Source organism: Salvelinus fontinalis, chromosome 36 (assembly GCF_029448725.1).
Source record: "Salvelinus fontinalis isolate EN_2023a chromosome 36, ASM2944872v1, whole genome shotgun sequence".
Lineage (NCBI taxonomy): Eukaryota > Metazoa > Chordata > Actinopteri > Salmoniformes > Salmonidae > Salvelinus > Salvelinus fontinalis.
The window spans coordinates 11,914,989-11,938,400 of record NC_074700.1 but is presented as its reverse complement, the minus strand read 5'-3'; the positions used below and the strand labels follow the sequence as shown (position 1 = coordinate 11,938,400).

The 23,412-nt window shown below is 47.1% G+C and overlaps 1 protein-coding gene across 8 annotated transcripts in view; it reads left to right on the top strand.

The window, feature by feature from the left end:
- LOC129835209 (peroxisome proliferator-activated receptor gamma coactivator 1-alpha-like) overlaps positions 1 to 23,412 on the top strand; it is a 44,875-nt gene that overhangs the window by 6,000 nt on the left and 15,463 nt on the right. For 3 of the 8 annotated variants that reach the window (XM_055900704.1, XM_055900705.1, XM_055900706.1), the window contains exons 3-7: positions 16,379 to 16,573; positions 17,569 to 17,691; positions 18,505 to 19,825; positions 20,664 to 20,709; positions 20,916 to 20,989. In XM_055900704.1, coding sequence (XP_055756679.1) covers positions 16,379 to 16,573; positions 17,569 to 17,691; positions 18,505 to 19,825; positions 20,664 to 20,709; positions 20,916 to 20,989 — 1,759 coding nt within the window. The remainder of the gene's footprint in view (positions 1 to 16,378; positions 16,574 to 17,568; positions 17,692 to 18,504; positions 19,826 to 20,663; positions 20,710 to 20,915; positions 20,990 to 23,412) is intronic. The other 5 variants (XM_055900707.1, XM_055900708.1, XM_055900709.1 and 2 more) reach the window with 3 other exon arrangements.

The window sequence follows — 23,412 nt, the reverse complement described above, 5'->3', positions numbered from 1 at the left end:
AGAGATAGGATCAGGGAGCAGCAGCAGAAAAGGAACAGTGGATTGTTGTGAACTTGACGGTTGATGCCCTTCAGTGTCAGTTCGCTTGGCCATGATTCATCTGGAGCATCTCCGGGGCTAAAATGGTGGAGTTGAGTCTGGAGGTGGTAGGGGAGTGGAGGTTGCGCCGCTTCCCAGGGAGGGTGCCTGGAAGCTGGGTGCAGCTGTCACCGTGGGGCCCCTTTCTGGAGGGTGGGTGGTAGGGAGGGGGAACCAAGACAGGGAGATGTGTGCTAGGCTGGGCTCCCTCTGGCTACTGCACACAACTGGAGGGGGGGGTGGGGGTGTGAGAGATAAAGAGAGAGATCAACAGATATAAAGAGACAGAGTGAGAGTGATAGAGGCAGAGAGAGACTGAGAGCGATAGAGAGAGAGGGAGAGACCGCAAGAGAGAGACACCCTGATGCCAGAGAAAGAAAGCTTTGGCTTTCCTTCTTTAAGAACAGCCTCTGAGAATCCTTCCTAAAATGGACACCCTGGTCGTGTTTAATGAACTTCAGTCTCGGTCCAACGCTACTTGGGAAGAAGAACAAGTATTGTTTTTGTTGCGTTGGCACTTATGCAGATGCTGCCGGCTGCGTGACAGGCGGTGGCAAATGTGTAAGCAGCTTTATTATTATACAGCTAGAATTTTTTTTTTTTAAGTCGCTGGCTGTCAATAATGTGAACATCTAGCGTGAAGTTGGTTTGATCATTAATGGACCAGGGTGATTGTTTACATCCTGCACATGGGCTATTCGTGTGTGTGTGTGGTGTGTGCGGCTACTATCAAGTGTTTGATATAGAGTGTGTGTGTGTATGTGACTGTCTGCTTGTGCATGGGCTTGTGTGTGTGTGTGTGTGTGTGTGTGTGTGTGTGTGTGTGTGTGTGTGTGTGTGTGTGTGTGTGTGTGTGTGTGTGTGTGTGTGTGTGTGTGTGTGTGTGTGTGTGTGTGTGTGTGTGTGTGTGTGTGTGTGTGTGTGTGTGTGTGTTTGCGGGTGTGCTTGTCCATGTGCATTGTGTGTGTGTGTTCTGTTCCTTGGATGGCCTATTTTACTGTACTCTACCAGTGTTCTTTAGTGGGATCCGGACAATACTGAGAATGGCACACAGCCTCTTACAAGGCCAGCTATCAGTCTGGACCACAGTGTGCTCTCACACCTCTTCAACACGCCCCGGCCGCTAAGCTAACACTTTCTATATCGGGCTATGGTTGTTGGGTCTGCCAGTGAGATTATGTCCAGAACTCCCCAACCGGTTGCCAATGTGGACTGAGAATAACGTGGGATCTCCAGGATACTCAAACAACAGATCTAGATTCAGATTACGCTGTCTTCAATCCCTACCTTAAACCTTACGCAGATTCAACAAGATCTGATCCTATATCAGTGGTCAGGAGCAACTTTCTACCCACTCCATCAAATATGGCTGCCGTCTCCTTGTAAGGAAGGAGTGGAAATAACATTAGCCCAATGACAGCCGGTCTCAAACACACTGACCAAGCCATTTCAAGATGACTCTATCCCCAGCTGTCAATCACTCTACATTACCCAGTAAAGATATCAGACCATGAACAGAGTCTCTCATTAACGGTAGTGAGGAAGTCAACATCACTAGAGGTAAAACAAGATGTTGAGTGCGTGCCTCTGTCTGAAACAAGTCGCTGATCCCGCGGATTGAGTGATCGGCGTCATTTTCGCGGCGAGGATAGAATCCCGCCGTGGAGTGCCGGCGGAAATCCCCCAACTCATGAATTAAAAACAAGAGAGTCTGGTGAGAGAGGGAGTGGAGGATTTTGGGCATTAGCCAGGTACTGTATGTGCAATGGCTTTTTCTGTGTCGGTCGCACACAAACACACACTAGATTAGTCATGGGAGGTGGGCGATCTTGCTTACGGCGGGTTTGAGATTGTTAAAGGAAGAATGTATTATGCCTCCGAGAGAGAGGTCCCTCCTCTGTTTGTTTCGATTTTTGTTTTGTTTATGTGTTGTTCAAATGTTTCCCTGGGCAGATGCAGTGCTTACGCATTACGGGCCGAGGAAGAGAAAGACAGCCCGGATTGATTAGGGGGTGTGTGTGTGTGTGTGTGTGTGTACGTTTGGAAGTGCTGAATGTGTTGCGATCAAAATGTTTGTTTAATAGTCCCCCCTCCCTCACCCTAGACACTCACAAGTAGTAAACTTGCACGCGCAGACACACACACACACACACCTTCATCACCCCCTGTTACCAGTTCCCACTGAACGCTGGCTGCGTTTATTTTGCAAATTTATGCTGACATTTGAGAGCACAGCACACGCACCCTTTCTGCAGTTCAGCGAGGGTGGCTGAATTATAATACTGTACTGTATAATATGATTCTCTCAAGTGAGCCCTATTAAAATAAAACCCACTTCCCCTCATTGTTAGGACCCCTACTTTGTGCACAAATAATGTAGTTTGATAAAAGCCAGGCTCCCCTTATTCTGAAAAACAAAGGAAATCTCTGTAACAGTGTAACAGACTCACAGATCTGCCATTCTGACTGTGAAGTAGTCTTGTGGGTTTTTTGGGGAGGGGTGTTGCAAGTGTGCTGATCAAAATGTTATGTTCCAATACCCCTTTCTTCCAACACACACAGGCACACTCAAGTGTACACGTATAGGCACTCACTCACACGTGAACACACACACGTGAGCACACACACGGTTGAGTCGGAGCGTTATCTCTGAGCGTCTGTCAGATTCATTCCACAGCGAAGAGATACTCTCACTCTATCTCTCTCCTTCTCTCTATCTCTCTCTCCCCTACACAACACTCCATTGGCTCTCACACAGACACACAGACACGCTCCCCAAAGGATGTCCGCAAACAGCCCCGTTACGTTTCATATCCAGTGGGCATAAAGAAATGGATTCACCCGCAGACTGAGGGATGGCGAGGAGGAGGGAGGAAAGAGGGAGTCAGGGAACGAGGTGAGCGGGGCAGCCAAGAAAATAGTACCCTCAGGGCATGTTTGGAAAAGAGCAAGAGGGAATATCTTTTGGTGGTTGCTTGGCATTCTGGCTGGCTGACTGTTGTATGTCTTCCTAAAGAGATACACTGCTGATTGATGGCTGGGTTGGAGCAAATAAGTGCACCAGCTTAGTGTCCTCAAACGTGTTAGCTGATTGTTTCTGCTTAACAAGACACCTGCACACACATGCACGCACTCACTCTCTCACACACTCTCTCTCACACACACACACACACACACACACACACACACACACACACACACACACACACACACACACACACACACACACACACACACACACACACACACACACACACACACACACACACCCTTCTATTCAATCAGACTGCAGCGGTACGGCCAATAGTTTAATGGGTTAATGGGTTTTGTGTGTGCAAGCGCTAGCCGGACTGTCTGTCTAATGTTTCGGGGTCTGTGTATCTAATGATGAAAAGCTTTGGGTCCCATCTCACACAGGGAACTGTACTAGGCTGTGCATGGATGGAAAACCCACCAACTGTATCATCTGACAACACCATAGACACTGCATCCGGAAAGTATTCAGACCCCTTGACTTTTTCCACATTTTGTTACGTTACAGCCTTATTCTAAAATTGATTAAATCGTTTTTTCCCTCGTCAATCTGCACACAATACCCCATAATGTTTTTTTTATGTAAATAAAGAAGAAAATCTGACATTTTTGAAAATGTATTACAAATAAACCCAGAAATATCACATTTACATAAGTATTCAGACCCTTTACTCAATTTGTTGAAGCACCTTTGGCAGCGATTACAGCCTCGAGTCTTCTTGGGTATGACGCTACAAGCTTGGCACACCTGTATTTGGGGAGTTTCTCCCATTCCTCTCTGCAGATCCTCTCAAGCTCTGTCAGGTTGGATGGGGAGTGTTGCTGCACAAATATTTTCTGGTCTTACAGATATTTTTTTTTATTTTTTTTATCCCCTTTACTCCCCAATTTTCGTGGTATCCAATCGCTAGTAATTACTATCTTGTCTCATCGCTACAACTCCCGTACGGGCTTGGGAGAGACGAAGGTCGAAAGTCATGCGTCCTCCGAAGCACAACCCAACCAAGCCGCACTGCTTCTTTAACACAGCGCGCCTCCAACCCGGAAGCCAGCCGCACCAATGTGTCGGAGGAAACACCGTGCACCTGGCCCCCTTGGTTAGCACGCACTGCGCCCAGCCCGCCACAGGAGTCGCTGGAGCGCGATGAGACAAGGAAATCCCTACCGGCCAAACCCTCCCTTACCCGGACGACGCTAGCCCAATTGTGCGTCGCCCCACGGACCTCCCGGTCGCGGCCGGCTGCGACAGAGCCTGGGGGCGAACCCAGAGACTCTGGTGGCGCAGTTAGCACTGCGATGCAGTGCTCTAGACCACTGCGCCACCCGGGAGGCCCCCTGTCTTACAGATATTTTTGATTGGGTTCAAGTCCGTGCTCTGGCTGGGCCACTCAAGGACATTCAGAGATTTGTCCCGAAGATACTCCTGTGTTGTCTTGGCTGTGTGATTAGGATCGTTTTCCTGTTGTAAACTGAAACTTCTCCCCAGTCTGAGGTCCTGAGCGCGCTGGAGCAGGTATTCATCAAGGATCTCTCTGTACTTTGCTCCGTGCACCTTTGTCTCGATCCTGACTAGTCTCCAAGTCCCTACCGCTGAAAAACATCCACCTTACATCCTGACCAGACCGCTCGCGTGCGTACATCCGTCATCACGCGCATATTGATTTTATCCACCCACACCAGGTCACGCAGGTTGAAATATCAAAACAAACTCTGAACCAACCAACTATATTAATTTAAGGACAGGTCGAAAAGCATTGAACGTTTATGGCAATTTAACTAGCTAGCTTACTGTTGCTGGCTAATTTGTACTGGGATATTAACATTGGGTTGTTATTTTACCTGAAATGCACAAGGTCCTCTACTCCGACAGTTAATCCACAGATAAAAGGTTAAAGTTTGTTTCTAGTAATCTCTTCTCCTTCAGGCTTCTTCTTCTTCGGACTCTATATGGCGGTTGGCAACCGACTTTAAGGTGCACTACCACTACCAACTGGACTGGAGTGTTGTCATGTGCCTTTTACTGAGGAGTGGGTTCTGACTGGCCACTCTACCATAAAGGCCTGATTGGTGGAGTTCTGCAGAGATGGTTGTCCTTCTGGAAGGTTCTCCCATCTCCACAGAGGAACTCTAGAGCTCTGTCAGAGTGACCATCGGGTTCTTGGCCAAGGCCCTTCTCCCCCGATTGCTCAGTTTGGCTGGGAGGCCAGCTCTAGAAAGAGTCTTGGTGGTTCTACATTTCTTTCATTTAAGAATGATGGTGGCCACTGTGTTCTTGTGGACCTTGAATGCTGCAGAGATTTTTTTGGTACCCTTCCCCCGATCTGTGCCTTGACACAATCCTGTCTCTGAGCTCCTTCGACCTCATGGCTTGGTTTTTGCTCTGACATGCACTGTCAACTGCGGGACCTGATATAGACAGGTGTGTGCCTTTTCAAGTCATGTCCAATCAATTGAATTTACAATAGGTAGACTCTAATCAAGTTGTAGAAACATCTCAAGGATAATCAATGGAAACAGGATGCACCTGAGCTCAATTTCGAGCCTCATAGCAAATGGTCTGAATACTTATGTAAATAAGGTATTTCTGTTTGAAATGTTTTATAAATTACCATACACTTCTAAAAACCTGTTATCGCTTTGTCATTATGGGGTGTTGTGTGTAGATTACTGAGAGAAAAAAAATATTTGATCAATTTTAGAATAAGGCTGTAACGTAACGTGGAAACATTTTCCGAAGGCACTGTATAAGGTCCCAACACGGGTGGGGTCAGCTATGTGACCTAGTGTCCTGTATGTCTCCCTCCTGAACCCCCTAATGAGGACATGGGGGTAAAGGTTAACCATGAAGAGGTCACGTCCACCTCGTATTTCCATCAAAGTAGAATCTGATCGCCAGCCACTGGAGTGAAGCCCCCATGGCAGGGTTATTGTATTTTTTTAAAATATTATAATAGGTTGTGTTTCCTTTGAGGTTGTAATGTGTGTTGGGTGTGTGTGTTGTTTGTTTGTTTGTGTGTGTGTTTGTGTGTTGTTGTTGTTCTAAGAGTGAGAGTAAGGAGTAAAGTTGGCATGCCGTTGCTGCAATAAGTAGGCACCCACACTTCCTCAAGCTATACTAGTAGCTAGTGTGTGTGTGTGTGTGTGTGTGTGTGTGTGGTGAGTGTAGTGTAGTGTGTGTGTGGTGTGTGAATGTGCGCACGGACACACACAAGAGAGTGAGACAACTTATAAAAAGGAACCAGGTGGTGACGTTTGCATGTGATGAATGGCTAGTCGCTGCACTTCCATAGCGTTCCTGTGTGTGTGTGTGTGTGTGTGTGTGTGTGTGTGTGTGTGTGTGTGTGTGTGTGTGTGTGTGTGTGTGTGTGTGTGTGTGTGTGTGTGTGTGTGTGTGTGTGTGTGTGTGTGTGTGTGTGTGTGTGTGTGTGTGTGTGTGTGGCTATTTTTAGTGCGAGAGCGTAATCTGTACTAAGAGCCTTTCAGGACCGCTTCTCTTTACCCTGGCCGGAAATGCTAAGCCAATAAGCCCCCTGCACGCACACATACACACACACACAGACAGACACACACACACACACAGACATACACACACACAAATACACATAGGAACCCAAACCGCAAGCCAAGCCTTCCTGTATTATTTAATAATGTATACTTTCAAGCGGGTGGGAGTTAAAAACACTTGCTTTTTAGAGAGGGATAGAGCGAGAAAGAGTAACAGAATGAGTGAGAGCGAGGCAGAGTGAGAGAGAGAGTGAAGAGAAAGGAGAGAAAGTGAATTGTAGAGAGAGTGAGAGCAAGTGAGCGATAGAAAGAAGGAGGCCCTCAGTCCGTGGGTTCAGTGATTAGATGTGAAGTGCTATCAGTCCTGTGTGATCCTCCTCTCCAGGAGAGGCCTATCGATCAGAGGTGTGCAGCCCTGCCTTGCTACAGCTAGCATTTCTGCACTAGCGCCTTTCTCTTCCCTAGACCTACTCATAGAATAGGATGGAATAAACAAAAAATTGGCTTGATAGAAGAAAATGAACTCTGTCTCTTACAAAGTAGCTGGTCTTGGTTGTTTGTTTTTCCCGAAAGAGTGTGCAGTGTTTCGTTTTCTTGTATGCCTTTTGATGTGGAAGTCAAACTCACAAGCCTGGTCATTCCGCAACTATGTTCAAGACCAATTGAGCTATGAGAACTGCAAGCTTATGGTTCAAGCTTGTGTTTTCTATTTGAACATTTGGGCTCAGGCAGGGCCTTGAATAGTTGAAGAAGCTCTGGAAGTAACTCCTTGTGCTTGAGTGAGTGGCTGCTGGGATGACGCACATTGGCTTGACAATCATTACCACTGACAGACAGTAGGCTAAGCAGAAAGCTGTGGCATGGACATTGATGGTGTGTGTGTGTATGTGTGTATGTGTGTGTGTTTGTGCTTATGGGAAAGGGAGGGGGGTTGTCTGCCTGCCTCTGTGTGTGTCTCTGCTGTGTTTCTGGGGTAGATTAGGGGGTTCATTCTCACTGGAAGGATGTACACACATTTGTTATGAAGCACATTTGGGAAAAGTGTGTGTCCTCCGATGGGGCTGTTGACCTCATTTTAATGAGCGCTAGCTCGAAATCCCTTTATTCCTCCATCCCTGTCTGTGTCCAATACCACGTTAGTGTTGTCATTACTTATATTAACTGGCAGACTGAGTAGGCGTTGTACCCAGACAATTTTGTCTGGTATTGTCAATTATGGTACGGCAGGTAGCCTAGTTGTTAGAGCATTGGACTAGTAACCGAAAGGTTGGTGGATCGAATCCCCGAGCTGACAAGGTAAAGATCTGTCACTCTGCCCCTGAACAAGGCAGTTAACCCACTGTTCTTAGACTGTCATTGTAAATAAGAATTTGGTCTTAACTGACTAGTTAAATATAGGTACAAAAAATAAATAAAATGCTGGTCAATTGCGAGCAGAATAAATAAGGCCTATATCAATGGGCAACGTCATATCAAAACATACTCTCTTCTTCTTGCTGAAGTGTGCACTTGTTCACTACTCCCCACAAAATGAAAAGCATTGGATTGGTGTAGGCGTGGGATAGAGGGCGTTTCCATGTTCTCGTAATTGTCCTTCAAATCCATGAAAGTATGTGGATAGGTACTTTGGGAGAAAGTACAAGCATTGAAGAGTTCATAAACAATGGTGTTCGGTTAGCTGGCCGACGCCCTCCCACATTTATGAGACAGAGACGGTGATATCATAATAAATATCAGCAGTAACCTTCACACACTTAACCCCATCTCCCATTTAAAGAAACTGAAGAGCTTGAGGCAGGAGGCCACAGGTGTGTCAGTATGCAATTAGTGAAATAACCAGGCTTGCAAGCGGTCAGCTGACAATTACAGGGACATTCCACTCAATCGAACATTCAAACAAACAGGATAACGGTTGAGCTGATTGGAAAATGTCAATTTCCTGGATTTGCATGTGATAATGACATTTTATGATCCGAGACAAACATGCAATAAATACATTTATATACATTACAGTGAAGGCTACTCCTTGACAGGTATTTCAATGAAGGGTATTTCAATGAATTTAAGTCCATCTATGAAATCTTTCCTAACACCCATCTGTATTGATGCAGAGGACTTAGACCTTCTCTAGTTAGTTTGCTCTGTGTATCTCCACAGTTGTAGAGACGTAATATTACTCAATAGTCCCACTCAGACTGTTGAAGGTTTTGGGCGCCCTCTTATGTTTACCTGCTGGCGAGTGTGTCGCCACCCCAGAAAGGCCATCAGATAGCCAAGTGGATGAAACGTGACTCTTGATAACCTGCTCACAAAGTCAAGGCACGGACAAGGGTTACCTGCTGCAGCACCCTGACCAGATACAACCGGGGGGGAAACACACACACATGCACAGAAGTCAAGGTAAAAGATAATGCATTTATTTAGTAATCAGCAAATAGCTTTTATGCAGTAGGTAAGTGCTGAGGTCTCTAGGCTTGATAAGATCATTTGCTTTCAGGTGTTTTCTGCTCTCCTTGTTGTACTCAGCATAGAGTGTAAATTGAATAGGGTGACCTTTTGCCACAGAATCAAATTGACTATATTTTCCAAAAAGATTTCTGTGGTTTCAATTACCATATATTTGTGATATTGGGTCCATACCCTCCCCAACACGCACACACATAGTCACACACACATGCTTACATAGAAACACACCCGCATGCACACACGCACACGCACCCAATCGACGCAGAAGTGTGCTTCCCTGCATACAAAATATTTCCCGTTTGCGTCCCGGTACACAACACCACTGTGTGATACAGTATCTGTCCACCCTCATCCTCGCTCTCTCCTTTCTATGGAATGTATCCTCCTTAGATATTACTGCGACAAATGAAAAGGCCCGCAGCCCTTGATGAGCTTGGCAGGGTCTGAAAGGTCAGGAGGGGAAAGGGGGGAGGGATGGAGGGGGGCAGCGGATATTATCCTTGGCAGTTCTGTGAGAAAAGAAGAAGCTTTGGCTGTTCTCTCTCCGTGAAAATGTCATGACAAAACAGCCTCAAACTAACACCCCACGTTGTTTTTGTTTTGCTACACACACGGTAACGGTGACGGTAACGGTAACGGTTACCGATGCGCTCGTTGGTGGAGGAAATGTGACAATGTCCATTTAACAGGGATTAGACGTCAGAGCCCCCCCCCCCCCCACACTCTCCATCTACTGACCACCATTGTTTACACACCGACACGTACCGGGGGATGCTTAGCACTGCAGATTCATAGCTGCCTACTTAAGCAAACAGCTAGTTGCATGCCATTAGAAAAATGCATCGAAAATATTCCCATTTCAACTAAGTAGGAATGCAAGAACCTCCATTTCTTGCGTCAACCTGGATAATACAGAAAAACCCCAACCCTAACCCAAATCACCACACGAAAGAGCATCCAAACATTTTGATGGTGTGTAATTACGTTGGAGTAATAAAAAGAAAGAATTAAACAGGCTCTGACCACTCTGACCATCTGTTAGAAGGAGAGAGACGACAAATGACAGCAGTTCTGCGTTAGGCCTTAGATGTGGATTCTCTAATCACGCTGTTAATATAAACCCCCCTCATGGTCTGGCTTCAGCTGTCTGGTGACCGGGGGCTCTCCTGGGCCTGTAACGCATGTGACTAAGCCACTCCTCAGACTCTAGTAAGTCTAGTCACTGGAGAGCTCCAGTTGTCTTCAGCAGTGGTGGTGGGCAGACTAGTCCAAACCTCCTGGGGGAAGGGAGGGTTGCTTTAGGCGTTCTGTCCCCCCCCCTTTGCTAGAGGCATATGGAACCAACCACTGGCCTTCTCTTCATTTGTTGGTGTCCATCTCCTCATTTGTTGGCGTCCAACAGTCTGATCTCCTTAGAGATCCACCGTTGGCGGTGTGCGAGCTGCTATGTCTGCCTGTTTCTGTTATGTGTACACCTGCGTAGAGAATCCTGAGCAAGGATTCAAGCTTGTTTCATGGCTGCTGATGATGTTGTGCTGGTAGTGTAGCTTTTGCTGACTCCCATGACGTTTGACCCAGAGGTACCGTACAACCGGTAAGGCTGAAGTCTAAAAATTGCCGCAGGACAAGGTGGCGTCAGCAGATTTTTCGAGACCTGGGCATGTTTTGTGTCAGAGTTTTCGGTCAAGAGTTGTGGTGGGACAGCCGGAGCTGTCGGTCAAAGACTGTCCATCAACCTTTTACAAACCAGAATAAAGAGACCTTTTCTTATAAACACGTTTGGGTTACTCTCAGAATCAGAGTGAGTTGTGTCTGGTTTGACGGTCTTTCACAGAGCATCGGTCAAAAGGATTTTCTTGCGCTCTCTCTCGCTCTCTCCGTTCTCATCTCATAGCGCTCTAACGGTTGAAATGGCTCCCAGGAGACACATCATCGGTGCTGGCCTCGGGGCATACACTTCTCCCTCACACAGTCCAAGGCTTCACCGACAGGCCGGAATGTAGTTTCCACTGTTTAAAAGTCATACTGGTTGTCAATGGGAGTGACACGTGACAGTGATATCCTGCCTTGATATCACTCCTGACGTCACTGAGAAACTGTGTGTAGGGCCAAGAGTTCTGGTTTGGATCAAACGGTCCAGGGTCATAATCCTGCACCAGGATCTCTAGTAGTACATTGCTAAGAGGTTAGGCAAGCTAGGATATGAGCCCTCTTACGGCATTAGCTCAGCAGAGAGGGAAATGGTCTGATTTGAGCTGAGTGGACGACCCACAGTTTTGACCACTCTTATCTGTATGTAAAACCCAGACGGTCAAGGAATTAGACTTTTATTGCTGCGTAAATGGGCTGTATATGTGTGTTTATTTTTCTATGTGTGTGTGTTTTCTGTGTGTGTCTTGGCTCATAAATATTTTCAGGTGTTGACCGATGCCACCTGGTGAGCCATGTGTCCGAAGCAAGCAGACCCCGGTCTCTTGCTTGGGATCATTTGCTTGGGAAATGGACTTTGAATAATCCGATGCACTGTTGACTCCAGTAGCCAGACGGTAAAACGAGACTGGTCTTCAGCTCTGACATCTGTTACCGGGCCAATCATGGCCTTGACAAATTTGACAGTTTTAATATTTTGTTTTATGACTCGTAACACCGAGACAGACACACACCCATACATGTGCTCAAGTATACACACAGGCACGTGTACACAGACACACATTCATGTGCGCACACACACACACACACACACACACACACACACACACACACACACACACACACACACACACACACACACACACACACACACACACACACACACACACACACACACACACACACACACACACACACACACACACACACACGTATGCACACATACACAGACACACACATACACAATAAAGATCTATACAGCACTTATGTATTGTTTCGTTCCTATAGGTTACAATCACCTTCTCTCTCCATGTGCTAAATGACTGGCCATCTCTGTTGGCTGCACGGTTTATCTCTGCAGTGCATCGTGCTGCACCTTAAAGCCGATTCATGGTCAAACCGGCGCCTGCAGTGGCCGTACAGCATTTACGGCGATGCGGACTCCGCAGAGCAGAGTGTGTCATATGCATCCAATAAATTGGTCTGCACCACTTAAAATGCACATGTCGCACTGATTCAGGGCTAATCTCTATAGCCAGCCAGCTAATTACAAGCAGCCGGCTAAATTAAAAGACAAGACCTTACCTCTTCTGAGATATTGGAGTCGGTATCCCGGTGCTTGACATAGGAGCTCAGCCAAGACAGTTTTCTCACCTGCATCTCCACTTCAACCATTTACATTTTTTTGTTTCGCGAACTTGTCCTGCAACTGCCTCCACTTCTTGCGGCAAGCGTCCCCTTCCATCGCCATTACCTCCCCGATCTCTCTTCCCCTCATTTTTGTGTCTTTGAAATCCCTACACAAGGTATCATGAAGATGTTTATGTTTGCAAACTTGTTCTTTAGCCTTTTGTCAAGGTTCTCCATGTTTATTGTCATGGAAGTGGCCAAGGAAGTGAGTTTGTGTTTATCAAGGACCTCCCGCCCCCACCTACCATCAACCAATCATGTAAATGCAGAACTATACCGAGCCCTCCGCATTGTTACAACATTTGGGAGGTCCATATGGCATCACCGTACAGAGCTTAATTTGGCCTCCGCAATCCTCCTCAATTGCGTCATACTCTCCGTACGGAGCCTCCGCACCGCATTGCCAGATCAAGCATAATATCGCCCCTTCCCCTCTCCCCTCTCCTGCCATATGTTGCGCCTGTGTGACCAGCTGATTTGTCAGCTCGACTAACGCCTTAGTGGCTTCTGACTTTGATTTATTTCCTCTGAAATCTGGGGCAATAATACAGAATGACATTATTTGTTCATCAAATCTAATGCTGCTTTCTTGGTGGAGTTGTGACGTTGAAGTGACTCACCTCTCCTCCTCTCCTCTCCTAGCCTGGGTTCCCCTCCGTTTCTGATTGTGCTTTGATTCGGTCTGGCTACTCGTTTAACCTCGTCCGAGAGAACGCCTTTGAGTTTATGAGGAGAGAGAGAGAGAGAGAGGAGAGAGGAGAGAGAGAGAGGAGAGAGAGAGAGAGAGAGAGAGAGATCTAGGCGAAGCAGCACAATTAAATTGTCAAGGCGCGGATTTAACCCCAAGCAATTCGCAGGCCAATTTATTAAGAAATGTTTTCTGTCTGTGTAGACTGACTTTTTTTTCTCCCTTATTTGCAGTCTCCCCTTATATAAACAGTACTTTCAATAACAGATGACCTATTTAGAATGAGAGGATTTCTTCTCCCTGAGTGGTTGTTGTAACAGTCTCTTTCATTTTAAGATAACAGCAGTGTGTATAAAATGAATCTCTGTCTTATTGAATGATCAGGTTTGCAATTGCGTAAACTTTTATAGTGGATTTTTTATTCCTCTCCTTCAAAGATGTAAAGATGCATTGCCAAATGCCTACTTGAAGTTTGATCCCTGGCGCATTGCTCGGAGGCTTCAAATCTTCAAGAAGCAATTAGTCCATTTAATTTGGCTATTTAACTCAGAGTTCAAAAGTGTTTATTTATTTTTCAAAACATGCACAACCCCGTTATCAGTGGCACGAATAATACCTCTGGAACACAATGGCTCGGCGGAACTCAATAAAAGAGTTAAAGCAAGGACGATTTCAAAGACAGCCTGTCTGATAACAAAGAACCTCACCTGATAATGAACGACTGGTGCGCTGCTTTTCTATCTGAGGTGGGGGAGGGAAGGGCGGGGGGGGGGGGGGTGGAACAGTCCTACCGGCGCTTGCCAGCATGCTTTATGGCTAATTGAAGCGCTTGGAGTAAAACAGCCATGAATGGCACCCTTTAGAATTGAAGCGGGTTAATATATTGTGATCCCACAATTAGCCTTGGATTGTTAAGATCTCTTTAATTCAGTGAGGTCCATTAACCAGGATGGGAGAGATGGTGCTCCCACTGAGGCCATTCCTTTTTCTCTTCTTCTGCCAACCCTATTTCATTCTCTCAACAGCCGCTGTGGTAATCGATAAAAGAGGACGCCAGGTTTGCCCCGATGGCCTCCCCCCTTTGCGGTTGAATATCTCAACCCAATCGGTCCAAGTGAAAGATTTCTCCCAAGAGGGTTCTTTTGGCTAGTGAAGAGTCAAGGGGTAGTGGATTGATTTTGGTCCGGTGAAGCAGCGAGAGGAAGGTCTTAAGCTGGCATGGCAAAGCTGGGCTTTGCTGGACAGGGGCTCTCTCAAGAGGAGAACCACTTTCTCAGGTCTGCTCTTTTCCCCCAAGCCCCTGAAAATCCCCTGACTGGCCTGGGACTCTTACCAGCTGGAGCTTTAGCAAGGCCTGTAGCATGACCGTCACGACTTGAGCTTTTACAAGTGTCCCTTTCACAGAATTACAGTCCCCCAGGGGGTTATCTTGAGGAACATGGACTACCTCTCAAGTCTAGCAAGACTTTCTCAAACCGGATTGTAGTGGTCACGTACCTCGAGTGAAACTCGACCAGAGCCGTGTAAAAATTCCTGAGACCCCTCCCTTCCGATGAGGCTCGGTGGCCTTTTGAACTTCTACTGGCACTAGGTCAGACAGTGGTCTTGATTTCACGCGCAAAGCACATGCATATTGGAAAAGACGAAACTGGAAAGGAGGTTAAAAAAAAGGCCACCCAAGCCTTCAGTGAGAAGTTGCTTAAGTTGAATCCAAACAGATGGTTCTCCATTAAAGCCTCATTTGAGATAATCTGAAATGATCCCAGTTACAATTTTCTTGCCGAGGAGCGCATGTTAGGTTCTGAGAAAAGGATCTGGCTGTATCAACTGTTATTACCCACCCGCTTAGCGCACGGCTAATAAAGTGGGATGTTGGAAAACTGTGAACGGCAACATAGGTTCCGGCACGCTGAATTGAAGCTCTTTTGCAAGTAATTAAACAGCATGGTACCACTTCGGGGGCAATTTCCTGCTAACCGTTTACTGCCAGTGCTGGCGTGGCCCCAGTCACCGTTTTGTTATCTCTGTGAAATTATGGCCCTTTTTATAATGTTCTAATAATGACTGAGAGCACATGTTGTTAGAGGGTGAATGTTGTCTGAATGGGCATTGGATTCACATTCTCCTCACTGTCAGCTAGCTAACGCAAATGCGTAGGCTATCTGTGCCATCTTCCCAAAAAATGGAGGGAAAAAAAAACATTAAATGGCCGCTATCTCGGAAGCTCTAAAGCTTCTCCTGTGAAGAGCTATCCACGGTGGTGTGTAATCGTGGGAAACTCAGAGGGGTTGAATGGGAGCAAGCGGCCTGGGGTAATTGTGTGCACGAGGGAGCCAAGTCAGAGCAGGCAAGTGGCGCTATCTGAAGGGATGGTTCCCCCTCGGCGGGATGATCGCCGCACGCTATCAGCGAGAGATGCTAATCCTGCTGTGTGGCATAAAGGGATTTGTTCTTATTCTTATTGGGCTCGCCGCGGAGCATCCCGGGGCGATTGCTGTTTATCTTTTCCTGTCTTTTCGGTTCCCCTGGGTTTTGTCCTGGAACTTCCAGTGCCTGTTGTCTCCCCCCTCCCTCTTCCATACCCCTCTCTCTCACACACCTCCCGTCGATGCTAGGCAGCTCACATCTCTCCGTCTCTTTCGCTCTCTCTCTCCACCCCTTTAACTGGGGAAACAGCTGCAGCTAACTCACAACATCCACTTCAAAGGGGAACAAGAGGCGAGAACAGGACTTTATTTAGAAATGTTGGGCGGCAACTTTCCCCTCGCACACGCTTCTCGACGGACGTCAGTTGTCTTTTCCTGACGCTTAAAAAAACACATTAATTTAGCATTAACAGGCAGTAATTCGCCATATCGGAGGATTGCTCGAAAACATATTTTTGACAAGCCTATCGTTCCCTTTCCGGCGACTCAACATCCCTCCTTCCCTATCTGCTCCCCTCTAGATATTTTGCCGTGTGTCACCCTTGTTATTGGATTTTTGGGGGGAGATATTATTTTGGTCCTGTAAGCTGCATGCTTAAAATATGAGTGACAGGCCTGACTCATGCACGCAGAGAGAGAATTGTGTTTTTAAAAGAAATAGGACTCCAGAACAAAGCCGTTCTGCTGCAAAACTGGCCTACTCTATTAACAACATAAGCATGTTACCACCCACCCTCCCAACCCCTTCTGCAAAAAAATACACATGCTGGTTAAACAAATTCTCTAAACTAAAATGTCCTATTTCTCTCTCCATCCCTCTTCCCTCTTCTCTTCTCCTCCTAAGAAGATAGATGAGGAAAATGAGGCCAACTTGCTGGCAGTGCTTACAGAAACGCTGGACAGCATCCCGGTGGACGAGGACGGATTGCCTTCGTTCGAGGCCCTGGCAGATGGGGACGTGACCAATGCCAGCGACCAGAGCTGTCCCTGCACCCCCGACGGTTCGCCGCGCACCCCCGAACCAGAGGAGCCCTCCTTGGTAAGACCCTGTTCCACCCCCTCCCTCATCCCCCAGCACACGCCATTCCCTTCACCCCATTTGAAGAGACTCAGTCGACACCAGATAAGGCACTATGAGTGAAGCCAGCCGCTGACCAAAAATGGCTGTGTGCCTTGCAGGCCTTCAGCTTTGGCAGCCCAGCCGCCAACCCACATGCACCCCCCCCCCCCCCTTGTGCATGTCTGTCTGTGGGCTGAGATGAGCCATGATTCAGATGCATGGATGAAAGAGCAAATCGAATTGATCAGTGTTAGCTGTGAGGTGCTAATTACATTGTAGCGTACTAGCTGCGCCAATGTAATGATACATGCACAGTGGTGGGTCTGGAATGGGTGACACTATGCCACGGGCCTCAAAATCAAGCTAGGGATGTAATGAGAAAAGGAAATCCATCTCATCTCATCTAATGTCAGTGGGCCATACTAATCCCAGAACCATCATTGGAGATAGACTGTTTCCTGATGAAGGTTGGTCATACTGGTGTATTTGTTACGAAACACAAAACATGACCACATAACCCCTTTGATTTGGCCTTTCCTGAGGGGGTTTGACCTGGAATATTGTTTGTTTCGTTCAGTTGTAGTCCGTTGTATTTTATGCTGGCTCTGGTTGACCAACCTATCCACACTAGTAAAGCACGGCCATTGTGTACCCCAAAACACCTGCCAAAGCAACATAGTTTCTCGTTGACTTGTCTTTTTAACACTGTAAATAAACAGAAAGAAGACCTGCTTGGTAGATAGTAAAGAGTTTGTCTTCATGAGGGCTTCTGTGTTGTTACAACTACGCCAAGATAAATCGAACATCCTCAGTCACACATTTACAAAAGCATTGACTATCTCTGATCGTTTATTTGAGTGAAATGTTGAAATTTCAGAGGCAACGGCAGTTTGCGTAAACACTACTCATCCCTTTTTTTCTCTATTCTCTCTTCCTCCCCCCCTTTATTCTCTGTTCTGTGTGGGGTTTTTCAGCTGAAGAAGCTCCTTCTGGCACCCGCAAACTCCCAGCTCAGCTATAATCAATACATAGGCGACAAGGCACAAAACCATGCAGCCAGCAACCACCGGATCAGACCAACACCTGCTGTTGTCAAGGTAGCTACCCAGTCGCACCGGTCGCTCACTTCAAAGGCACCGCTTCCGAGGGCCCCTCCATGTTTGTTTATCATCTCTGTTCTCAGATTTTTTTTCATTGCCAGCAATGGAATATGTTAAGATTCTGCTCCACTGCAATCTCGTAATAAAAACATGCTGATTGGCTGTTCAGCTTTCCAGGCGAAGCATCGGGACTGTTGTCTTCTTTAACCCCCCCCCCGTAGAGGGAGTGGGTTTTCCATTTAGATGAAAGTAGTATTTTAGTGGGTGTATAATGGGCACAGGAATACAAATTAAATGAAGTCGGTGGTTCCAGTATTTTGCTGTTTGCCGCATTTCATTGGAACATGATGAATGCTCTTGAAGATTCGATTTTTATTTAGTACGATAGCACATAAATAATGCATTCGTTTACTCCTCCTTGTTCGGAGAAACTACTGAAAAAGGTGCGCTTACTAACAAATAATCATTTGGAATGCGTCGGTCGCGTTGTTGTCTAGTAAACAGCGCATACGGGAGCCGTTGTGTTGTGCACACACAGAGCTAACACATCTCTGAAAAGTCTATTTTTAAACCGCTCCTTTGACTCACCCACTTCTGGAGCATGGAGCTATGAGGGCTCCCCCAGGACAGGGGATGAGCGCACAGAGCTGCTGCGGTGCCGCTCGGGGGCCACGCAATTAAGATGATGGGCGGGCGGCGCTCCCACCACCGCCTCCCAAACAGTTGGGCCGACCCGTTGTGCTGAGCCTCACTCTCTCTTCCCTAATCTCTTTTAACTCTTTCTTTCTTTCGTTCTACCTCCCCCTGCAGACGGAGATCTCCTGGAACAGCAAGCCGAGGGGGGGCTGTCCGCAGCAGAGCCGTCTAGTGAGGCGCCCGTGCACCGAGCTGCTCAAGTACCTGACTGCCACTGACGACATCCTCCTCCAGACCAAAGCCAGCGACGCCAAGAGCGCCTGGGGGGGTGGTGGCAAAGACAAGGGCGGCCTGCTGGGCGCCTCCTCCTCCACCTCCTCGTCGCCGTCCTCCTCCTCCACCTCCTCCTTCTCCTCCCTCTCCTCCTCCTCCTCTATCGCCTCCAAGAAGAAGTCATCATCGTCGTCCGTCGTGTCGCAACAGCAGCAGCAGCATCACCAGCGAGGTGAGAGCCGGGCTGCTGGCGAGTGTAGTGTGGCTGGTGTGGGGGCTGGGAAGTGGCGTCGTTGCGCTCATGGGGCTGGTGGCACTGAGGGACAGTCCGAACCCGCGGCGGCACCCGCTCCCGTCCCCCCAACACGTAGGAACGGCAGTGGCCATGCCCGCCCCAAACTGGAGCGCAGGCCGTCCAGTGAAGAAGGAAGGCCGCCAGGTCCGCAGCCTGCGGTGGACGCGGGGCGCCTGGCAGCCGCTAGGTTCATTAGGTACATGCATTCTTATTCTCTCCTTCCTAGAGAGACGGGTCAGACAGGCAGCTGTGGTCGTTGCCCTGAGGTGGGCACTGCCACTCAGGCTAGCGAGTGCTGGGGCGGGCATGGCCGTGGTGTGGCAGCGCGTAGGCACATCACAGTGACCATAAAGAAAAGAGAGGAGGAGCCGGGGCATCCGTTGCTTAGCCAGTTGCTGACCTCCAAGCAGAGGCCCGCAAGCTATCGGGCTCACTTGCTCCTGCCCGCTACTCCCCCTCAGCCCCGCAAGAGCAGTTCATCAAGAATGAGCTCTGGAGTCCTGGAGAGGGATCAGTGTCCCAGCCAGGCTATTGAGGTGGAGGAGAAGTACAGAGGGACTGTCAATATCAATCCCGGCAGCTGGGGTCTCAGACAGGCCAAGGAGCCTGATTTGGACCCCCTGTTGGCCGAGAGCTTAGGCCTAGGCAGCTGGGTTAGCCAGTCAGACCAGGGGCTAGATTTGGGGCTGGAGCTGGGCTTGGGTTGGCCGGAGGTTAGCCTGGTGGAGCAGGCTGGCTGTTTTGGGGAGGAGGTCCGCGATGATGATGCCATGGGCAGCCCCATGGCGCTCTCACAGGGCCTGCCAAGCCCACTCTTCCCAGATTCTAGAATTCCAGACCCCACTCCCTCCGTCACACAAGGGCAGCAGCACCTACACATGCAGGCAGTCTGCAGGCACCCCGATGACCAGGGCCTCCTGTTGTTAGGTAATCATCGCTGCATCCCCGCCCTCTCTCTCTTTTCTCCCTCTCCTGCTATAACTACTTTCCAGTTTGACTACACACTAACCCCTATGCTAATTTGACGCTAGCTATCACTCCAAGTCCAGCAAATACATTTCTAGATGTACCATCTATTCCAAAAGGCATTCTTTTGAATTGGTACAGACCCTTGTCTCAAGATTGACATAAGGGGAGGTGGGAGAGGGTTGATACATTATGGCATCTGTTAAATCAAGCACTATCTGGCTGGATCATGCTGAGTGTTCTGAATGTCTACCTAGCTAGTCTCGGCAGAGTAATGCTCTAATGTCTAACTGAGCTTCAATCTTTAGCTGCAGTTGGAGACAGCCAGAGCCTCAGGCAACTGCACAAGCTTCTTCAACTCTCCTTTCTTCCTCTGCTTTCGGTTCCAAATGCATGCGACAATTACTTCATGGGGGGGGGGGGGGATCACCACCTCCCATTGCCATGTGTACTGCTTATGCCGTTTTCTATTTCGTTTTTGTATTTCATTTTTTGTATTGAATGGGATATCTGGGTCAAACGGTGTACTCTGAACACATGTGCCAATGCCATCACTTCATCCTGCCTCACAAAGTGAACAGTCAACCAAAAAAACGGACAGGGTCAATAGAGAAAGCCTATTGGTTATTTGCTCTTCTAAACCAATAGCAAGAGAGCATATTTCTAATCGTACTAGGTTGGGTTTTGTAACGTAATGCCCGAATCTGAGATCAATTTGCAGATTTGGACCTGATCTCTTCTGCCTCAACTTGTTATCTATCTAGTTAAATAATTACCCATGCTCCTTTGTGTTCTGCAGCCAAACCAACCACCTTGCCACTTCCTTTGACCCCAGAGTCTCCAAAGTAAGTGCAAGAGTTTTTCAACATTCTACATAGACCAGAAAACAACAAAAAAGAACAAAGACAAATGAAAAGACAAAGAATTAGCACCAAGAATGAGGCATTTTGTTCACTCTCATTTCCATTTCTAAGATCACAAAGCCCTTTTATTAAAGTCACGTTTTCCTGTGTGGTGTAAAATGGTGTGTTCAATCTCGTTTGTCTTTCAGTGACCACAAGGGATCACCGTTTGAGAGCAAAACCATTGAACGCACATTGAGTGTGGAGATCTCTGGAACCCCAGGTAAGCATCTCATGTGTTTTCAGGAAATGTATGAATTAAGATCTTCCATATATGAATGAGTGGGGATTGATGCAAATATTCACACAAATGACAGAGAAGCTCACCCTGCTTTGTAGTGGTATTATGGAAAACCCCAGTTCTCTCACTAAGCCAGTTAGGGGTTAAATTGCAGTCACTGCCTCACTGCCTCAAGGCCATCTTGATAGTTTCATAAAAGTTTAGAGTTCAAGGTGAAGGACTAGGACACATGGTGACATTTTTTATATGCCTCGCTATTGATTAAGCTTTCCAATCTCCTTTGGGTTTATTAGACAGATCCCCCTTCTTCTCTCTGTGAAGAGTTAACACACTGCCACTCCTCTCTCTCTCTCTCTCTAGTTTCGATCTTAATGCTCTTTGACTGCGATGCTCACCAATACATCACAGACAATTGATGTGTCATTATTTTTATTTTTATTGGTTTTGCCACGTAATTCAGTTTCGACCGATATTATCTGTGTCTCTTTTTTTCGTCAGACAGTCTGGTAATTTGATTAGAGACATGGAAGGTAATGTCCAATGTTAAGGCTTGGTATTTATGGGAAGGATGACGTTTTCCAAGCGGGGTCAACGCGGGGTGATTTTAGTAGTATTATTGTCATTGTCCCTGTGTATTCTATACTTATTCATTACGTGTGTCGGTGAGAAACTACAGACAAAAGGTAATTAAAAGCCAGACGAAGAGAATGTCAGCCACAGCTAAAACACCAGGCTTCAGCAGTTTCTCTCTCTCTCTCTCTCTCTCTCTCTCTCTCTCTCTCTCTCTCTCTCTCTCTCTCTCTCTCTCTCTCTCTCTCTCTGTGTCTCTGTCTCTGTCTCTCTGTCTTTGTCTCTGTCTCTCTCTCTCTGTGTCTCTCTCTCTCTGTCTCTCTCTGTCTCTGTCTCTCTCTGTCTCTGTTTCTCTCTGTCTCTCTCTGTCTATCTCTGTCTCTCTCTGTCTATCTCTGTCTCTGTCTCTCTCTGTCTATCTCTGTCTCTGTCTCTGTCTCTCTCTGTCTCTGTTTCTCTCTCTCTCTCTCTCTCTGTCACTCTCTCTGTGTATGTATGTGAATTATGCAGGTAATTATTTCAGTACCCCCCCTTCCTTCCCTGAGATGAATCATCCCAGGTCAATAAAAACAAAATGGATGCCCTTTTATTCTTCTTCACAATGTATTGCATCAATGGGCCTTTTGGTATTCATTTACTAGATGGGAAAATAAAGGGCCCACGATGTAAACACACCAGACTCGCCCCGACACGCAAGGTGACGTTTTGTTTGGGAACGAGGACCAATAGGAATTATCTGCCATCTCCTCAAGTGTTGGAGAGGGGGTACATTTGTGGGACACCAATGCACCAATGGGGGTCCTCCAATTGACCCTGATCCACTTGCCATTTAACCCTGTGTGTATATGAGCATCAGCGGTCAGAGGGAACACACAATGGGAATTAATAGCTGTGGAGCAATCAAACTGTTAATATTTCTTTATTTTTACTGCGTGTGGGTGTGCCTCTGACAGCAGACTTAAATCCTGTCCCATTCTCCTTGTGTCCCTGTGCTCCTGCTCCAGCCATAGTTAATAAAGCCAAACTCTGACTTCACTGCCCTTTGCAGATTTGGGATTAGATATTAGGGAAAAGCAATTAGAAGGAAAAACTCATGGATATTGAGCCCCTTCCGCTTTAGGATTAGTCTAGTCCCGTGCGGTAAGCGACTCGGGAACGCTGGATATGGAGAAACGGGGGGTATGAAATCTCTGTGATCCCTTGAGTTAATGTCTGCTCAATAGCCCCGCTCGAGTAGATCTGGAGATTATGCTTCTTTAATTGATAACCAAAAGGAGCTAAGCCAAAGGGGGAGGGGCCACCTTCAGGACAGGGAATTTTCCGTGGCACGGAGAGACATTTTTATATCTTTATTAGGAGTTGTAATAGTAGGCCAGTAGTAGATACACATTTCAGCTGTAAACTTTTCCGTGACATGGGGTGAAAAATGTTTTCTTTATTATCAGTAGTGATGATAGTAGTAGGCATAGTAGTACTAGTAGTAGTACTAGTAATAATACAAGGAGAAGCCTGAGTCGTCGTCATAGTATGATTTTAAACCGCTAACCGTACACTCTAGCATCTTTTTGCTATGTCCTAGGCCCTTGGTTGTTATTGTTTTGTCACTGAGGTAAACCTGAGGCAACCCCACTACTCCGAACCTGCCCACAGATTTGACTGGAAGGACTAATCTCCTCTCACTAATAGATTTACTCTGCACTGTGTTGTCTTTAATTACAGTATCTCATGACACTGGGGTTTGGTTCTATGTGTTGCTATTTGCATGGCTTACCGCAGGATCAACTCTTTAAGCCCCGAGTCAGAGTCATTCGGTTGGAAGTCTCTTCGCAATTTAC